The sequence below is a fragment of the Hippocampus bargibanti genome, linkage group LG01, assembly GCF_051943395.1.
Source record: "Hippocampus bargibanti isolate YZ-2025 linkage group LG01, ASM5194339v1, whole genome shotgun sequence".
NCBI lineage: Eukaryota > Metazoa > Chordata > Actinopteri > Syngnathiformes > Syngnathidae > Hippocampus > Hippocampus bargibanti.
Genome location: NC_142734.1, coordinates 12572795 through 12590033, shown reverse-complemented (window position 1 = coordinate 12590033; position 17239 = coordinate 12572795). Strand labels below are relative to the sequence as shown.

General features: G+C 41.8%; 1 protein-coding gene across 2 annotated transcripts; it reads right to left on the bottom strand.

The window, feature by feature from the left end:
- Nucleotides 1-725: 725 nt before the first annotated feature.
- mybpha (myosin binding protein Ha) lies at nucleotides 726-16945 on the bottom strand. Of its 2 annotated transcripts, none has more exons than XM_088993335.1 (13): nucleotides 16723-16945; nucleotides 16441-16491; nucleotides 16287-16346; nucleotides 14261-14395; nucleotides 13568-13735; nucleotides 9385-9473; nucleotides 9065-9290; nucleotides 8545-8684; nucleotides 8291-8450; nucleotides 7646-7782; nucleotides 3717-3903; nucleotides 3050-3103; nucleotides 726-985 (listed from the first exon to the last, which is right to left on the bottom strand). In XM_088993335.1, exons 1-12 carry the CDS (start codon nucleotides 16913-16915, stop codon nucleotides 3072-3074), a joined length of 1578 nt encoding a protein of 525 aa, XP_088849461.1. In that variant the 5' UTR covers nucleotides 16916-16945; the 3' UTR covers nucleotides 726-985; nucleotides 3050-3071. The 2 variants fall into 2 exon arrangements, with proteins under 2 accessions (XP_088849461.1, XP_088849553.1); XM_088993427.1 differs by having other exon boundaries at nucleotides 9095-9290; nucleotides 16723-16944.
- Nucleotides 16946-17239: the final 294 nt, after the last annotated feature.

Here is a 17239-nt window from a genome sequence, read left to right as displayed (position 1 = left end):
AAGAACCCAGAGAGGGTTATTTAGTTATTATTTATTTCATTAATAGTGTTTTTATTTGTTTCCTGACCTGGAAAGGGTTATTTGGTTATGTGTGGTTTTTTTAAGCTCCCCTACGATCGTCACACTTTTTCTGTTCCAAACTGACACCTGCCCCCCATCACAGAAGGGAAAAGTTATGTGGCCCTCACAAGAAAAAGTTTGGGGACCCCTGCTCTAAATTATCCCAAGATGTGAGTGTGAGTGTAGATGGTTGTTTGTCTCTGTGTGCCTTGTTCAAGGTGTTCCCTGCAAACTGCCTGAAGACAGCTGGGATAAGCTACAGCCCCCACAAGATGGATGGACGGATGGGCCGACAGACGGACAGGTGGACGGGCGGACAGAGGGACAGGGGGGTGGATGGGCGGAGAGAGAGAGAGAGATAGGGAGGGAGAGAAGGAGGGAGAGAGGGATAGAGGCAAGGAGGGAGGCAGGGACGTAGGGGGAGAAAGAGAGGGGTGGGTGGGTGAATGGATGGATGGATAGATAGATAGATAGATAGATAGATAGATAGATAGATAGATAGATAGATAGATAGATAGATAGATAGATAGATAGATAGATAGATAGATAGATAGATAGATAGATAGATAGATACTACCATGTTGTGAATTTTCAGTCTGAAAGGGAGGCTTTCACTTACAGCTCAATGCCAGATACTTTTTTCACATATAGAAATTCACATCGGATATCATAAAATATAAAATATTTATTTCACATCCCTCGCTCTTTGCAAAATCCAAACCATTTTAAATGAGTGATATGCTACAGTGGAACAAACTGCAAATATCAGAAACAACATTGGACATTCATCCTGACAACTTGATCATCATTCAGCATTTAACACAGCAGTCGTTGGCGAGATGCAATGATGTGGGTTGAGGACCAATGCTTCATTGTGTACATAAATGCCGCATCGTCATCTTTTCTTCTCCCCTTCCCCAGAAACCTGGACACACATACACAAACAGTAAAAGGTGTGTAAAATTGTGTACAGAAGACAATATTGGGTTATTTGAAGTACTGTCGCAGGAATGGTGAAATTGTGCACGGATGCGCCTAAGGTTGCAAATGAGGTCGTGCTCTAACCAATCCAGCAGATGGTGATGTTGCTAAACAAACAAAAGAATAAATACAAGCTAGTTAGGGCCGTATAGAATGAATCAATTTACGACATCATTCATCTTGTTTTTTGACAGTATGTGTTTTTACTTTGATAAACAGAAGTACAAAAGTAATGTTTAACTAAATTGTCCCTGTACTGTTCATGCTGAATGTGGTGATGCAATGTGTTTGCCAAACGACTAACTGTAGTTATGAATCTAAACAACCTTTTTTTTGTTTTATTTTTTTTGATGCAGCTTTAAAAATTGTGCCTAGCAAGAAGCCCCCATGCCATTCAATGCCGTAGACATACAAAACAAATCTAATCAGTTTTTGTAGATCACACTAGTTGGAGCTGAAGTTGTATTTGTTTTGTGACGTTTTCTAATGAATCACGTCCTTTCTGTGGTCACAGCTCAACGCTATAATTTTGTTACTGACCAAAATGCACGGGCCTTTTCAGAAATCACCCGTCATTTTCTGTTCTTCTTTGCCCTAGGGTCCACCCAGCCTGTGGACTCATGGTAATGTGATGAGTTTGGCTGCACGTCAGATTAGCGTGACTCATTTTTAGAAGTCGTGGACTGCATGGCCAACATCATCTTGCACCAAATCCTACCCCATTAACAGCCCCCTCTTCTCCCAAAGGACAGGGGCTCCCTTACTAATCCCCTGTTTTCCCCTTGAAGAACCCTCCCAAGTATGGTGGCAGCTTCATTGGCCCGCACCTGGAGAGACACACAGTACTTTGGTAATGTGATCTGATCACAAGTGGGCAGCCGGAAATACAAGTGCGAACGCATCGCAACACACTGTGGATGTATTCAAGTCCGGACATCTGGAGTTGTCAGGAAGACATGTCACCCTATCTGCAGACACGTCTTTAACTGTAATGTAGATCATATCTGTAGATCATATGTGTCTAGGGCAGACTCTCAAAAATTTAATTTATATATCACTTTAGGGCAGGGGTCGGGAACCTATGGCTCGCGAGCCATATATGGCTCTTTTGATGATTGCATATGGCTCGCCGATAAAACTAAATAAATATTCTCGCTTTTTTGCCGTTCATTTCCCGTTGGGGCTGCAGTTGGCGAAAAGCGCAATTTTGATTGGATGACACTGACCTAGTTTGGCAGAAAGCGCAGGTTTGATTGGATGATACTGGCCGTCAGTTGAAACAGGTGAACACCCCTATAAATCAGCCCGACAGTAAAAAAAAAAAAAAAAAAAAAAAAAAAGACGAGTACGCTCCAGCTTGAATGCATCCGAGGATTCGCGATTCTAATTTGCAATGAAACAATACCATCGATGAAACAGTTGAATGTCAGTGATATTTTAACAACCCCCATGTTAACGTTAGCATCGACATACTTCTGCGAGAAGTGGATTGCAGATAGCAAGTGCGGAAGCTTATGAGCCGTGTGCAGGCTCGCTAGCAGTAACTTCGCCTCTGGACCGGCAAATTGAATTTCATTCCGATCGTTTTCCTGGATTTTTACCAAACACGAGGAACGGAAAACCATCCATGTTAACGGCGGGTACTATCACAAAGTTATTTTAAATAATACATTTTGTTGAAAAGTGGCCGTGCGGGTGTGTGTGCGCGTGTGTGTGGCTCTCACTGAAAAACATTTCTATATACAGTAAAGTCTCGTTATATCGATATGGGATATATCGATAGTCCCGGTTATATCGATACTATTTCTATGCACGCACGGAGAAAATTACATGCAAACAGGGTCAGATATATCGATAGTCCCGGTTATATCGATATTTTTTCGGACTCCCTTGAATATCGATATAACGAGACTTTACTGTATTTTACTTTTATGGCTCTCTTAGTCAAAAAGGTTCCCGACCCCTGCTTTAGGGCATGGTGGAGCCTTTATTTTGTCTTTGACCTTACCTCTGAAGATTGACATCATGCTTTATTTGCTCCTTTCCTCCAAAAGAATCACCTCTGTCAAGAAAAAGTTGACATTGTTCTATTGCTTGAATATGAAATCACAATGTTATGCTTACCCCATGCAGCACAGCCTTGGTACCAAATATGAAGCCAATTAACTCATTCACTGCCATTCCCGAATTTATTCGGGAATTGAAAATATGACGTGGAGAGCCATTCACGAATTTGTTCAGGTTTTTGTTTTTCCGCCTGCCGATAAAGCACTGATCAGACCTCTCTCAATGTTTTTCCCTTCCACGAGAGGGCAGCATTTGCCTTTTGTACAGCCACCCCCACTTGCACCTCATATTAATCCAGACCCATCCAATTTAGGAATTAACTCTTTTTTTCTTATGAAAGAAGAGAGTCTACAGTATCTTACACTGCATTGAAAGTTTATGTAGTTCTATAACTCAATATTCTGTGGGTCCTGGAATTTGAGTGACAATGACAAAAACCCCGGTCTAGCAGTGAATGAGATAATTTGGATTAACATTATTTTCCATGGGAAAATTAACATTATTTTCCATGGGAAATACAACTTTTCATAGCATTTTATATTTTTTGGAATAAATTAATCCTGCAAACCCAACTTCCAATTATACACCGAGCAGTTGTGCATACATACGTTTGACCTCCAGTTTGCAGGAGACCGTGGCCTCTCCTTGATCATTCTTAGCTCTGCACGTGTAGACGCCGCCATCAAAGCAGCACGGTTTGCGGATCTCCAAGGAGCAAATGCCCTGGTTGGAGAGCTGACGAAACTTGGGGTCATCACCGATCACCATCTGGTTCTTCAGCCATTCGATCTTAGGCTGCGAGAAAAAAAAAGAATGAGCTTTTATCATCGCACAAATTCAGGATGTGGCCGTGACATTCTGTCGACAGTGGGTTTCGGCACCAAAAGACCACAAGATGACACAACCGTCCATGAGGAAGGTTTTACTGGGAACCATAAATGAAACGGTTCTGCGATTTTATTCATTTTTTTCCGATAATCTCGTTCATGTGCCACCGAGATTCCATCACACTAAAATGTGTTTGGGCTGAGGTAAATTCACGTGATAACGGTGTCACATGAAAGAGTGGGTGACAAAAATAGCAACCGTCTTTACATCGGGAAAATGGACTAATCTCTTATCTCATTTTATCATTTGTGTCTTCCCTGTTCAGCTTCCAGAACACTTCATCTCCATTAGTGACAGCTCATTATCAGAGGTGCCTGCATGCAGATGTAAAACAAGTCAGCTCGGAGGTGCACTTGCCCCATAAACACATCATTTCATTTTTGTTAGTCCTATAAAAGGAATTTAAAAAACAAACCCCCTGACAGGCAATTGGTGGATATGGTTGCTCATAGCTGCTTATACGCAAGTGCTCTTGTATTTCCAGCCAGATTTCCAGCCAGTTGCTACTCTGAAGTCTTCCACAAGATGCATTTAGATATAGCATCCAGCGATCTTGATTCCACGCCCAGGGCGCGATTCGCTACTTGGATCAGCCCCAAACATAGAAATCCACCTGAAGGTGTGTGGTGGGGAACATTGACTCCCTTCCTACTTTCAAATCCCACCTCAAAACCCACCTGTTTAAACTTGCTTTCATGGTCTAATTTAATCTGCTGTTTTATTATTTGTTGTTTTATTCATGATTTTATTGTTTTATGTATTGTTTTTATTGTAAAGTGTCCTTGGGTGTTCAGAAAGGCGCGTAAATTAAATGTATTATTCTCATTATAAGGCTTTGAATGCTCGAACATGAATGAAAAATAGAAACACACACAACCCTTGTATTTGAAACATCGACTACTATGACACAGCAGGCTCGCTTTCCTGTTTCCTGCTCGAGGCATGCCGTGTTCTAAAATTCCAGTTGGATTTGCCTAAGCACCAGTGGTATGACTCTGCAAATGTGGTTGTCCTTGGTGAGAAGCCAAGGACAGCTAGAACACATAATCAGCTGCATTTCCACCACGGCCTGTCACCTAAGGGACAGGCAGACAACTGTAAAGATATGTTTCACCCAGTGGTGGGCCATCAGGGCGTGCCTGGCCTTCTCTGCTGGCCTAAAAATACCTAAATCGTAGAGTAATGTGAATTATATTTTGTCCATGAATTTTTATTAAATAATTCCAAATTGTAGTGTGTATTTTCGTATTTTACCTTTTAACCAGTCACATTTCAGCCATCATTTGTTTACCAGGGTAAGAAATCTACTTGTACACCTTCACAATCAGTTCTGCGGGCCCTGGAGCATAAAAATCAACGTCGATGAAACTGTTGCTTTAACCAATCAGAGTTCGAGTTGGCAAGGCTGGCTTGCAGACGCCGGAAATGTCAGTTTTAGCAAACTATGATTGGCTAGTCACATGATTGGCTAGTCACTAGCCAATCACAGTCTCATTAGCTGCTCGGTGATAAGAGCATACTGGCCAGCAGTGACGTGCAGTCAGGGGAGGCAGGTGAGGCCATGCCTCACCTGTCATCATGGAACTACCAAATGAAAAAATAAATGAAACAGTAATATTTATTTAGTGATTTGTACTTTAAAGTTCTTTTCCATTTAACTTCACCATTTTTGGATTTTTTTTTTCTAAATCGCTGAATTTTCACATTTACCGTTCAAATACTAAGTAGTGACGAGCGGTGAGGCAGCAGTCGGCTGAGCCTCCCGATGGATTGTGCAATGACTATGTTAACTGTGCTGGCTTGCTCTGCAGTGAGACCGCATTGCTTTTCCTCTGTATATCGCTATTAAAGTATTCAAACACTTTTAGTATATGAACTACATTTCTGCAGTTTCGCTGGTGCATATAATGTAGAATCACTTTACATTATAAACACTGTACTACAGTGTTTATTTTATTTTTATCAAAACTTTGTGCATAGGTGCGGCACACAGTTCTCCTGCCTCATGACAGGGGGCGCTGGTGATTACAGATATTCTTCTTGCGCCTCCTCGGCTGCAGAATAATAGAATTAGTGAAAGCAAGCTACAGTAAACAGTTAGCAAGTTAAGTGCAACCATCCAGTCATTTTTTCGTGTTGCTTGGCCTTATTTTCAGAAGGATTACATATCTAAATTGAAAGAAATAGAGAGACTGAAGAAAGATAAGGAAGGCTTCTACAAAGAAGGTATCGATGCCTTTCTTCAGAAGGAGCGGCGCATGGACTTCATTTATTAGTAAAGTTAACACGATAATAATGTTTTGTTATTCTTTTTTTATGTTACAGTTTATATAAAGAATGCTGACATGATATTTTAAACACAACACGTTAACTGGTGCAAATCAAATGGTGAATAAGCTACTCTGTAGTGTTCGTGTTTGTAAATCTGACTGATGACGTCAGTGCCTCACCAGCCATGAATCTCACCGCACGTCACTGCTGGCCAGAGCAAGCACGCTCTATCGGTAACGAGCTGCATAAGCAAATATATTTTGTTGATTTAATAGCGGTTTTGTCAACCCACAATGGCTGAAGGAGGAGAAGGATTGGATTTGGCTGATGATTTACTGTTAAATCCATTTACAAGACGGACCTTTCAAAAATACATTGACATCAATAAGGTCGGACAGCTCATAAGCTAGCAAAAATAGCAAATAATATTGCAAGTCTATGAGGTTATCATGAATCCACACGTTCATAGTAAAAATTCGAACAGTTTGATGACAGTATTTCCCAAGTTTCTTCAAGTCACAAGTTATTTCCTGGCCAACGGAACAGCATCCTCTATTGGACGTGTCGTAATATCCCACCACACTTGCAGCTAATTGATTCAGACGGAGCATTACTGAAGGCCTGGGAGTGACATGCACAGCCCGCCACTGGTTTCACCAGACCGGCAGCAATGGCCATCAATAATGCCAGAACCAGCCTCCCTTGTACCATGCTGGGTATCTGATTGAAATGATCAGAAAAAAAAGTTACTTTTTAATTAGATACACAATCCCAGTGCTGATCTTATCAAACGTGCGGCTAAAATTTCAAAAGGATGTTAAACTGGGGAATTTTCAGAAGTAAGGGGAATTGGAAACTATTGATGGAGTCGTGTGGAAAGATAATTTAAATATAAAATTATTTGATTAGTCTTTATTAGTCTTGCAGTGGAGGAATTTACATTTTATTTTAACATATGAAATTCAAAATTAAAAAAAAATCCCCACAGGAAAAGTTAATTCCCTTTGCAAACCCAGTCCAAACGTTTGACTGGTACGCTACATAAAATAGTTTCATTCAGGGTTTTAAATTTGATTACGAGCAGCCTGTAAGTGTCATATGGGACCAAATTTGAAAGATGGTTATATATTAAGTTCTTTTTTAAAATAAATAAATAAAATGGGTCAAGCACTGCAGCGCTCCAGTCAACCAAAAAGCATCCATCTCACACAGCGTCCTTCAATTGTTTAGTACACTGAGAGTGTCTAAAGTCTAGACACTCTCAGTGTACTAAACAATACTTTTATGCTTTAGACTCTAAAGCATAAAAATAGTTCAACAGGTTCCTCATAAGGAGCGTGATTAAGTGTTATTATATGTTCAGCCTGACATGACTGACCTTGGGACTACCACGAACTGAGCACAGCAGCTTGGTGGTGTAGCCAACAGTAGCAGCCCGGTTGCTGAGCGGTGTGGTGAATTTAGGCGCCTCGCTGAAGTCATGTTCCTGGTATTCAGGAGGCTTGTAGATGATGCCTGAGAACAAAAAGACAAGATAACAATTAAAAAACAACATCAATGAATTAATATTTTCCAAATTTTGTTTGTTGAGGAATAATGTAGGAGTTTAACATTAATCTTTTATTAAACGGTGTGCAGAATAGTGCAACCATGTTTGAAAAGGGGTGTATCGACTTTTTAATATCCACTCAACTTATACCATTATACAAAAGTGAAAGAAAAGAACTTCACTAAAGAAAAAAACGTTTACATGCTTTGATAGATAAAGTATGAGTGTAAAGAGTACATGTAAAATGATGTAATGAAGTAAATGTACTTTGTTCATCTTGTAAGTCACAAACATTTTTCCCTGCTTGCTTTCGTAACACTGTCTTGAGGCTCTAAATTTACTCCTACAGTAGCTGCTGTCATCTTGTATTTAAATACGTGTCAAGGTCTTCTTTGAAGTTACTACATTTGCTCACTTCCAGCTGCTCATAAAAATAACAGCACTCATACGGGAGCCGAATTGGTGGGTAGGCACCTGTCTTCTGGATGGTGGCCACATCCTTGGTGACAGCGCTCTTCTCACTGAGACCCACTTTGTTGACAGAAAACACTCTGAAGGCGTAGGAGTTTCCCATGATGAGGTCCGAAATGGTGGCGCTTAGCCTGTGGTAGTGCTCCAACACGGTGAACCATTCCTGTGTGAATATATGGCAAAGCCAGTTAGCCAGGCAATATGATTACATTATGACAACAACACCTACAGGTACTTGTTAGCTCAGAAGCTCATACCCCAGTCTTTGTGTCAGCCTTCTGGACGATGTACCCAGTGATCTCTGTGTTGCCATTATCTTTGGGTGCAGTCCATGCCAGTGCGGCATTGATGCCCCAACAGTCCAACAGCTTTGCACTGCTGGGTGGACCAGGCAGCTCTATCAAGACAACATCGGTAAGAAAGGTCGACGACAACGATCGGCGCCCTTGTGACTGTTCTCATGAGGTCATCAGGTAAATTGATAACCTCTCTTAGACTTTAAATGGCTGCAAAACTCCAAATTCTACCTCACAAGCATCAGTTTGGTTGTAACATTAATGACCTGTTGTTTCAAAAGTAGTCCTTGAGGGGTTGGTTGATTGCCAACCCTTTGGAATTTACTCTAAAACAGAAGAAAAGGAATTACACATTGTATATTTAACTTTGCCTTGTAGCTCGCGAGCTCAATGCTAACAAATGATGGAGAATGGCATTGACAAGGTAGTGAATAGGACCATGGACCATTGAAAGTGGTCATTTCGCATTGCTTATTTTTACCAGTGATTGCTCCAGGTATAACTCCCTCACCAACAATCTGAAGGGTGATGGAGGCTTTGTCTTCAAAGGAGTCCACCTGAACAGTCATCTCATAAACACCCGAGTCTTCCCTCTGAGCGTTGCGGATAAATAGAATGCTGTCCTTGTCACTATTCCTGATGTTGACCCTCTTTGGATCCAAAGGTTGACCGTCTTTCAGCCAGGAAACCAAGGGTTTGGGCTTGCCCTGTGGAATTATAAAAGAGTGAAACAATACGAATATATGAGGTGCCAATTTTAGGAGGCCTTTATGGAATATGACGTAGGAAATTTGGGCTCACAAGGAACGGGATGACCAGGTTGATTTGCTCTCCAACTTGCTTGGAAAGGCATGTGCGGAGGTGGCGAGGAATTTTGATCTTTGGACGGTCTGAAACACACAAGTCATGAAAATTCATCTTGCATTTTCAGTTTTATCTGTTTTAGTGTTCATCTCTAGTCCATTCTGGTATGCTGCACTATGATTGTCGTTTTTCGTCACAGCCAGCGTGGGGGTCTACCACATGCATGACAGCATCTGGGCAGCACAACTAAATTTGCCAAGTGTGTGTTCACAACTGAGCACTTTGACACATTCTATTTACATCATGTGACCAAGCTCCACGACTGAGGATGCAAGTTAACGACGGTTGTTAAATTTAAAGCTTTGGTTGCCTGTCTGCTTTCTCTGCATCGCCAGCTTCAATGATGCCCTCCATAATCTTCAGATAGTCACTTCTGTCCTTGTGATCTCTGTCCAACTTCCTTCTAAGTTGGTTTGGTCTTGCTAAAGCAAGCACCTTATTAACCGGGAGGTGAGGTCGCGCTTTGAAAGGCAGTGGCATTTCGAGGTGGTCGTACTCGTTTCTTTGGAGGCCTCCTGTTAATATTTGCAATAAGCGAATGTTGTCTTGAGACTTTTTTCGCCTACTTTTGTGTCTGCAAAATCAGACTAAAGGGCTTCAATGACGGCTGATGGTGTTAAGGGGGGTAACTCTTTGACAGACACTCGAAAACACGACACGACAAGATGTTTCCACGAAGAGGCAGTTTTGCAGGTAGGAATATGTGTCCGGCCGAGAGGTATGAAGTCTCTTGTCTAGGCTGGAGGTAGGTCAAGGGAAATATTCGTAGAAAAATCCTCTTACTTTAAGTCCACAAACTCTTTCGCTTTTTACGACTGAGTCCCTTCCCATCATTGTGAAGAGTTTGGGTTTAACTGGGTCCATGTTGACCTTCAGCTTTGCACATAATTCTTGATCAAACATGTGGCTGCTATATGCTAGGACTTCTATATCAGTTGCGTGAGGTGATGAGATCCAGACGGGCACAATCATTGATGTACTCTGACCACCACTTACATTGAGAGAGCAAGATAATGAGCATGTGCTTTCTTCGGTGGTGTTTTGTGTTGAAGGTATCTCCGTTGGAGAACAATCTTCATGTAATGCAGTTGGATGACTCTTTTGGCATACTCCAAACACTGCTTTATTTCTACATTGCTTGGAACTGTCACCCTTCCTCAGCCATGCAAAACATAGTTTATTTTGGAAGATGTATGTTCTCCTTTCTTCTGAAGACATTCCCATTAGCTTCTTCCATTGATGTAGAGAGTGTTCTTCTCCACAGCATATACATATGCCTGAATTTTCAAAGTCAAAGTCAGCTTTATTGTCAAATATGCTAATATGCATGAAATACAGCACAGATGAAATTACTGTCCTCTCGGACCCAGCATGCAAGGCACTTATAATGACTTTAACAAACATAATAATGACTTTAACAAACATAATAAACATGAAAACGCCAATTTGCCGGGAGAGGGGAGCCGCTGCCAAATTTTTGGCACTTTGTAAATAGTTTTCATTGGTTGCTTGCTTTGTGTTATAGATTTGTGGGTCTGGGATTCTCAACTTTGTAGCAAATGTGTTTGCCCTACCTTTTTTTTACTGTCATTTCAGTAGATTGTCTCAAGGCGTATAGAGACGACACTGGATTGCAAGCAATGCATGCGTCTTTTGATATAAACGACACAAAGGTATGGAAACTTGGATAATCTTGACCTTTGTCTAGCTCCTTTTTAATATGACGGTTCCACCTGGATGTCACCCAATCTGGTAGTTTTAGCAGTATTTTTTTGGTCCTCACAGTCGTTCAAAACTTGCAAACCATTTATGTGTGGCATAGAATTATTACAAGTTTGCTTGCAATTTGCTTGCTACAAGTTTCACTGAATTCTCTTAACTTGTAATAATAATAGTATATGAACTAAATTTCTACAGTTTAGCTGGTGTATATAATGTACAGTCACTGTACATTATAAACTGTATTACAGTGTTTATTTTTATTTTTATCAAAACTGTGTGCATAGGTGAGGCACACAGTTCTCCTGATTCATGACAGGGGGCGCTGGTGATTCCAGAGATTCTTCTTGCGACTCCTCGGCTGCACAATAATAGAATTAGTGACAGCAAGGTACAGTAAACAGTTACCAAGTAAAGTGCAACCATCCAGTCATTTTTTTCGTGTTGCTTGGCCTTATTTTCAGAATGGAGGATTACACATCTAAATTGAAAGAATTTTCTAAACTGGACTTTTAATTGAAGCAGGAGATAATAATTAAAGGAAGACCAACACCGGACTCTATAGCTCACAAACGGTGAGGGATGAACGTAATTGTCCGGGACAGCTTCTCAGCTTTTTGGCCCAGAAGAATCTCATTGAAACTATTCCTGAAGCGACAAAGTTGCTCTAGCTCGTGCTCACTGTTCCAGCGACTACAGCATCAGTGGAGCGGTCATTTTCAGCACTGAAAAGACCGAAAACATACAGTCGGAACAGGACTGATCAAGGACGACTTTCTTCACTGGCAGTGATCTCCATTGAGACAGAGAGACTTTTAAAACTGAAGAAAGATAAAGAAGGCTTCTACAAAGAAGTTATCGATGTCTTTCTTCAGAAGGAGCGGCGCATGGACTTCATTTATAAGTAAAGGTAACACGATAATGTTTTTTTAATTCTTCTTTTCCTATGCTACAGTTTGTATATATAAAGAATGCTGACATGACATTTTAAACAAAACACGTTAACTGTTGCCAATTAAATGGTGAATAAGTGACTGTAGAGTTCATATGTTTGTAAATCTGACAATAATGATGTCAGTGCCTCACCAGCCTTGAACCTCACTGCACGTCACTGTCCTTGAAATACTTTTGGAGATGATAAAGTCGTATATGAGGCTGAAATCTGATCCCAAAAGAGAAATATGTTATCACATGTAGCTAATTCGAGCATTGCAGCGCTAAGTCATGGCAGCTGGGAAAGGAAATCCCTTTAAAATGCTGTTTATCGGGGAAAAAAACTAAAGATTGGGTTTGGTTTCGGCTAAATTTCAACAATAGCATCCCAGAAATTATCTGGACAGAAAAAGAGCAAATCAGCACGTTGGAACCAGGCAATGGATTTAGAATGTGTTATCATTTTAAGCTATCAACATCCTGCTCATCAATCTCCGTCTAGCATTTCAGATGCATGTCACACCACTCCTGAACCAATTTGTCGCATCATCCTTTCCCTGAGATTTGACAGCTAAGATTTCATCACCATGAGATCCAGCTCCACTTTTGGCCACAAAGCTAATCCCTGAAAATTGGCTTCCTTCCCAGCAGCCGTGAAACATTCAGCCAGTGTTCCCACAAATTATCAACTATATGCTTTGGTGTTTGGATAAACATGCATCTATGTTCGGATAATGTCTTCAAAACCCAAATAAGAGGTCTTGTATGTGAACGTGTGCATGTGTGTAAGTGTGAATGTGTGTGTGTGTGTGTGTGTGTGCGTGTGCGTGCGCGCGCGCGTGTGGTGAGGAACAGAGATGAGGGTACACAGAGCTGAATTTAACTCTCTCAAGCCAACCACAATCCATCAATTAGGCTCGTGTTTCGCACCGACACAGTTTGGCGGCAGTTCTAGTTACATGACCGCATTTCTCCACTAAATGTTCTTGATTATTTGCGGATATTTGAATCAGGAAATGTGCTCAGTGATGAATGAGATGCCCTCGGAATCGGTAAGTGGCACATGGTTGTGTGGCCATCAGGAGGGGAAGTGTATTCTAGGTACTTAAGGTACTTTAAGGATGACACACTGCATCTACAGTATATACTACAGACGGCGACTGACCTTCCCTCGGTCAGTAGTCGTCCAGTGTTTTCAAGAGTTAACTGCATCACTTTCTAAGAATAATGTTTCTGTAAAAACGCACGCACGCACACGCATGCACGCACACACACACACACACACACACACACACACACACACACACGCACGCACACACACGCACGCACGCACACACACACACACACACACACACACACACACACACACACACACACACACACACACACACACACACACACACACACACTCTCATGGCATTCAGAGTTTTTTGAAGAGGATAACTTTGCATTCATGGCAAGTACTCACCGACCACCTCGCGAATTGGCACAGCATAGGAGAGTGTGGCGGGCTGACTGTGGCCAGCGGCGTTTATGGCCACCACACGCACCAACAGCAGGTCACCCGTTGTCAGATCCTTGATGCAGTAGCGAGTAGCCGGGGTCAACTCCTTGTTTGCTACCACCCAGTCTGTCGCTGACGGGACACCAAAGTTGGGTTGCGTTAGACAATGTCAGGTACTGTTTTTTTGTCAATCACTGACGATGTCTTGTTTGTTGAGTGTGGCACGTTGAAAGAGAATGAAAGGGTCCATTTTGAAGAGCCATAATTACATTTGGCTTTCACCACTCCTGCAGATCCACCAGCTCTCAAAATTCTTCAATATTTTTCCAAATATGTGTTACCAGCAAGTTACAACAAAAATGGGAACCCTTTCAAACAATGCAGAATATCTTCTTTGAGTTATAGCATGGCGACATGCGTTTAAAAACAACATACAGTAAGGATTACTTTTGGCAGCCATGACAAAACGTCATCTGAGCAATGGAGCATTCCTAAAACAGGCACCAGGAGGTATGACAACTACCGCCTATAGCTATGAGTCAATCTGACCTCTGACAACTGGAAGACAGCTGCGGCCTGACATGTGCTAGAACACCCTAACCCCCACACATACACACACACATACACTTCCTGGAGCAAATGAGGAGGCGATCTTACTTCCATCTTTGCAGTACTCAACGGTGTATCCATCCAGGCCGGATTCTCCAATAGTGTCCGGCTTCTTCCACTTGACAGTGAGACTCACCTCATTCACATCCTCCACAGATATTTCCAATGGAGCGCTGGTGGGAACTGCAAACAAACAGTGACATAATTCGAAACAATTGTATTTATTAGTTAGTAGGATAATTATTTCGCAGGAATGGACCCTCAGTTGAAACCTTGTGAGGGTTCCTCAACTTCTGCATAAAGAAATGCATTTGATCACAATAGAGTAGCGTTTCACAACCTATTTTGAACCAATATATATATTTTACGTGATATGTTTATATTTTACAATCAAAACTAAATATCTAAATAATAATTAAACATTTAGTATTGCCTGAAACAATGACAGGCTCTTCTCAGTTCAATCATAAAAATCTAAATCTGGGCCTGTTTTGACATTTTTCTGTTTTATGAATGGCAACATTTAATTTTTCTTCATGTAACTTGGATTGGATTTACCTTTATTCGTCTCGCAGTGGAGAAATTTACACTTCACGCGACTAGCATCGATAGATAAGCCAAATGATGTCCAAATGACGGACATTTTTGACTGCAGAAGTGAAATTAGATACCATAATTACCATATTTTCCAGTGTATAAGGAACACCCAAAAGCCTTCATTTTCTTCAAAAGATGAACCTGCAACCTATACGCAGCCGCGTCTTATATGTGAAGTAATATTGAGCCACAACAGGTCTCACAACTACTGTCAGCAGCCAGCAACTTAATTTCCCCCTGTCGAAGAAGTAGTGTGTACCCCAGGTTCTGCTGTAGCGCCTTATAATGCCTTATATTTGGAAAACCTTTATACAGTGATACCTCAGCTTATGAACGCTTTAGCTCATGAACATCGGCGGACGAACCAAACCACATGGAGTGCCACGGTGGCTGGCGGACTAGTTTTTGGCGGATGACACCAAACCACACGGTCAAACAGCGTCACGGTGGCTGGCGGACTACTTTTCTTTGAGTGCGGACATGGCTTGTTACGAGTGAAGTGCTATTATGGGACCGAAAAAGACCCCACCACAGGCCGAAGAGGACACAAAAGAAAATTACGGTCGAGTAGAAAAAGATCATCGAAAAACACGAACGTGGTGTGCGTGTGTGTGACTTAGCGTCCCACTACCATTACGCCAAGTCGACCATTTCTACCATCCATTGACGAATACCATCACAAAGGTAAATAAAATGACTTTATTATACCGTTCAGTTTATTTCTTTAATTACAATACAAAAGGTCATTTATTGTTCATAAAATAAGGTATATTCGTTTGGCAGGTTTGGCAATTTGCATACACGGCACGGCAGCCAATCAGAAGCCTGTTTCGTGCTTCGGACTATAACGTGACTGAAAAGTGTACTTGAGAGTTTTGAAAGGCGCTTAGAAAGAGGAGGCAGACAACGCAACGCAGACATCGCAACGCAAACATTGCAGTGTGCACCATGACGACAAACAACAACTGGAGTAAAATCTTAAGCAAGGGATATTTACCATAAATTGAGCAAGGGAGCATTTGTGGTAGGTCTTCTTCTTCTTCTTCTTTTCCTTTCGGCTTTTCCCTTCACCACTGTTTTATGCACTTTTCCTTTCATCCTGGGTCAAACCCTTCTATCACACATCACACCTGACATATTTCTCCAGCCGCTCCAGCCTGCCTGGACACGCTTTTTCACCTCTTTTCCACACTTTCCATTGCTCTGGACAGTTGACCCCAAGTACTTAAAATCCTCCACCTACTTCCTTAATTGAAAAAAAAATCCTTTATACTTTTTTATACGCAACAATGTTTTGGTTTTTTTTGCAATTAGTTGTCTTATTGTGTTTCAAGTTGTGAAAAATGGGCCAGGCAACTTTATGACCGGGCAGGCAACTTCTCAGAGTCCAAATAATGTTTGGTTGGGAATCATTGCCATGGTTCATTGAAACATTGAATCACGCCCCTGATTTCATGATATTACGCACTTTACCTACCTGAATAAGGTGGGGGTGTTGGGGCCTTCGGTGGCTCTTCGAAGAGCTGAGCAGCCCCTGCTGGGAAAAAAAACAGCAGGTTAGCATTATGTCCATGTGCTGCTGAAAAAAGGCAAATCTGAAGTGTCAGTCTCAATTGCTTTGCTTTTTTTACCATCTGGAGGTGCATCTGAAGCAGGGACTGTGACGTCACCTAAAGGAACAGCTTCAGCAGCGAGAGATAAAAAGCAGGGTAAGTTAAAATTGCGGTAGATGAGATAGAGCAACTTTCTCTTTTTTTATAAAAAAAAAATCAGACAGTAATACTTTCCATTCTATGTACATAAAGATGCCTGATTATTAATCATTCGTGTGCAGACATGTTACTGACATCAAATTGTATAACACCCTCTCTGAGTATCAAATAGTAACATAGCTTCGTATGACATTGTGGTACCTGGAGCACTTTTTTCCGTGTCGGCACCGTCTCCCGCGGCAGGTGATGCTTCTCCCTCGGCCACGGGTATGGCCTCGGCAGGTGTCTCCGCCGAAACAAGCTCGGCTTCTGCGGCTGGCGGATCGGTCTCCCTTGCCTTCACGGCCGTCTTCTTGGCGGGGGGCTTCTTAACGGGCGCAGGTTTGCCTGGCATTTTGCAGACAGTCCTCTGAATGAAGGCGTCTGGTACCTTGGGGGTCATTTATAAGGCGGCCCGAGCTTGGGGACATGTTTACTCCACCCAATTGCCTCACTGGGTTGTCTGTACGGTGTCCACCCCCTCTACCACCAACCGACAAGTTGTCACATCCATGTCGGGGGCTAGTCAGTTAACACATTAGCGCTTTCATTTTCAGCACAACGTACAAACACGTATGAACATAGCTGCAAGTTAAAGTCATTTTCAATTGTATATACATAAGGTCACGAATACAATGACCTGGGGAAGTGGATGGCATATGTGACAAATCGCCTGCAA

Bases quoted from the DNA above. Each gene is read 5' to 3' on its own strand.
- mybpha (XM_088993335.1), bottom strand. From the start codon at position 16,915: ATGCCAGGCAAACCTGCGCCCGTTAAGAAGCCCCCCGCCAAGAAGACG. The intron at 16,492-16,722 runs GTACCACAATGT...TCGCTGCTGAAG, and splicing joins CACGGAAAAAAGTGCTCCAG to CTGTTCCTTTAGGTGACGTC. The intron at 9,291-9,384 runs GTGAGCCCAAAT...ATAATTCCACAG, and splicing joins ACCTGGTCATCCCGTTCCTT to GGCAAGCCCAAACCCTTGGT.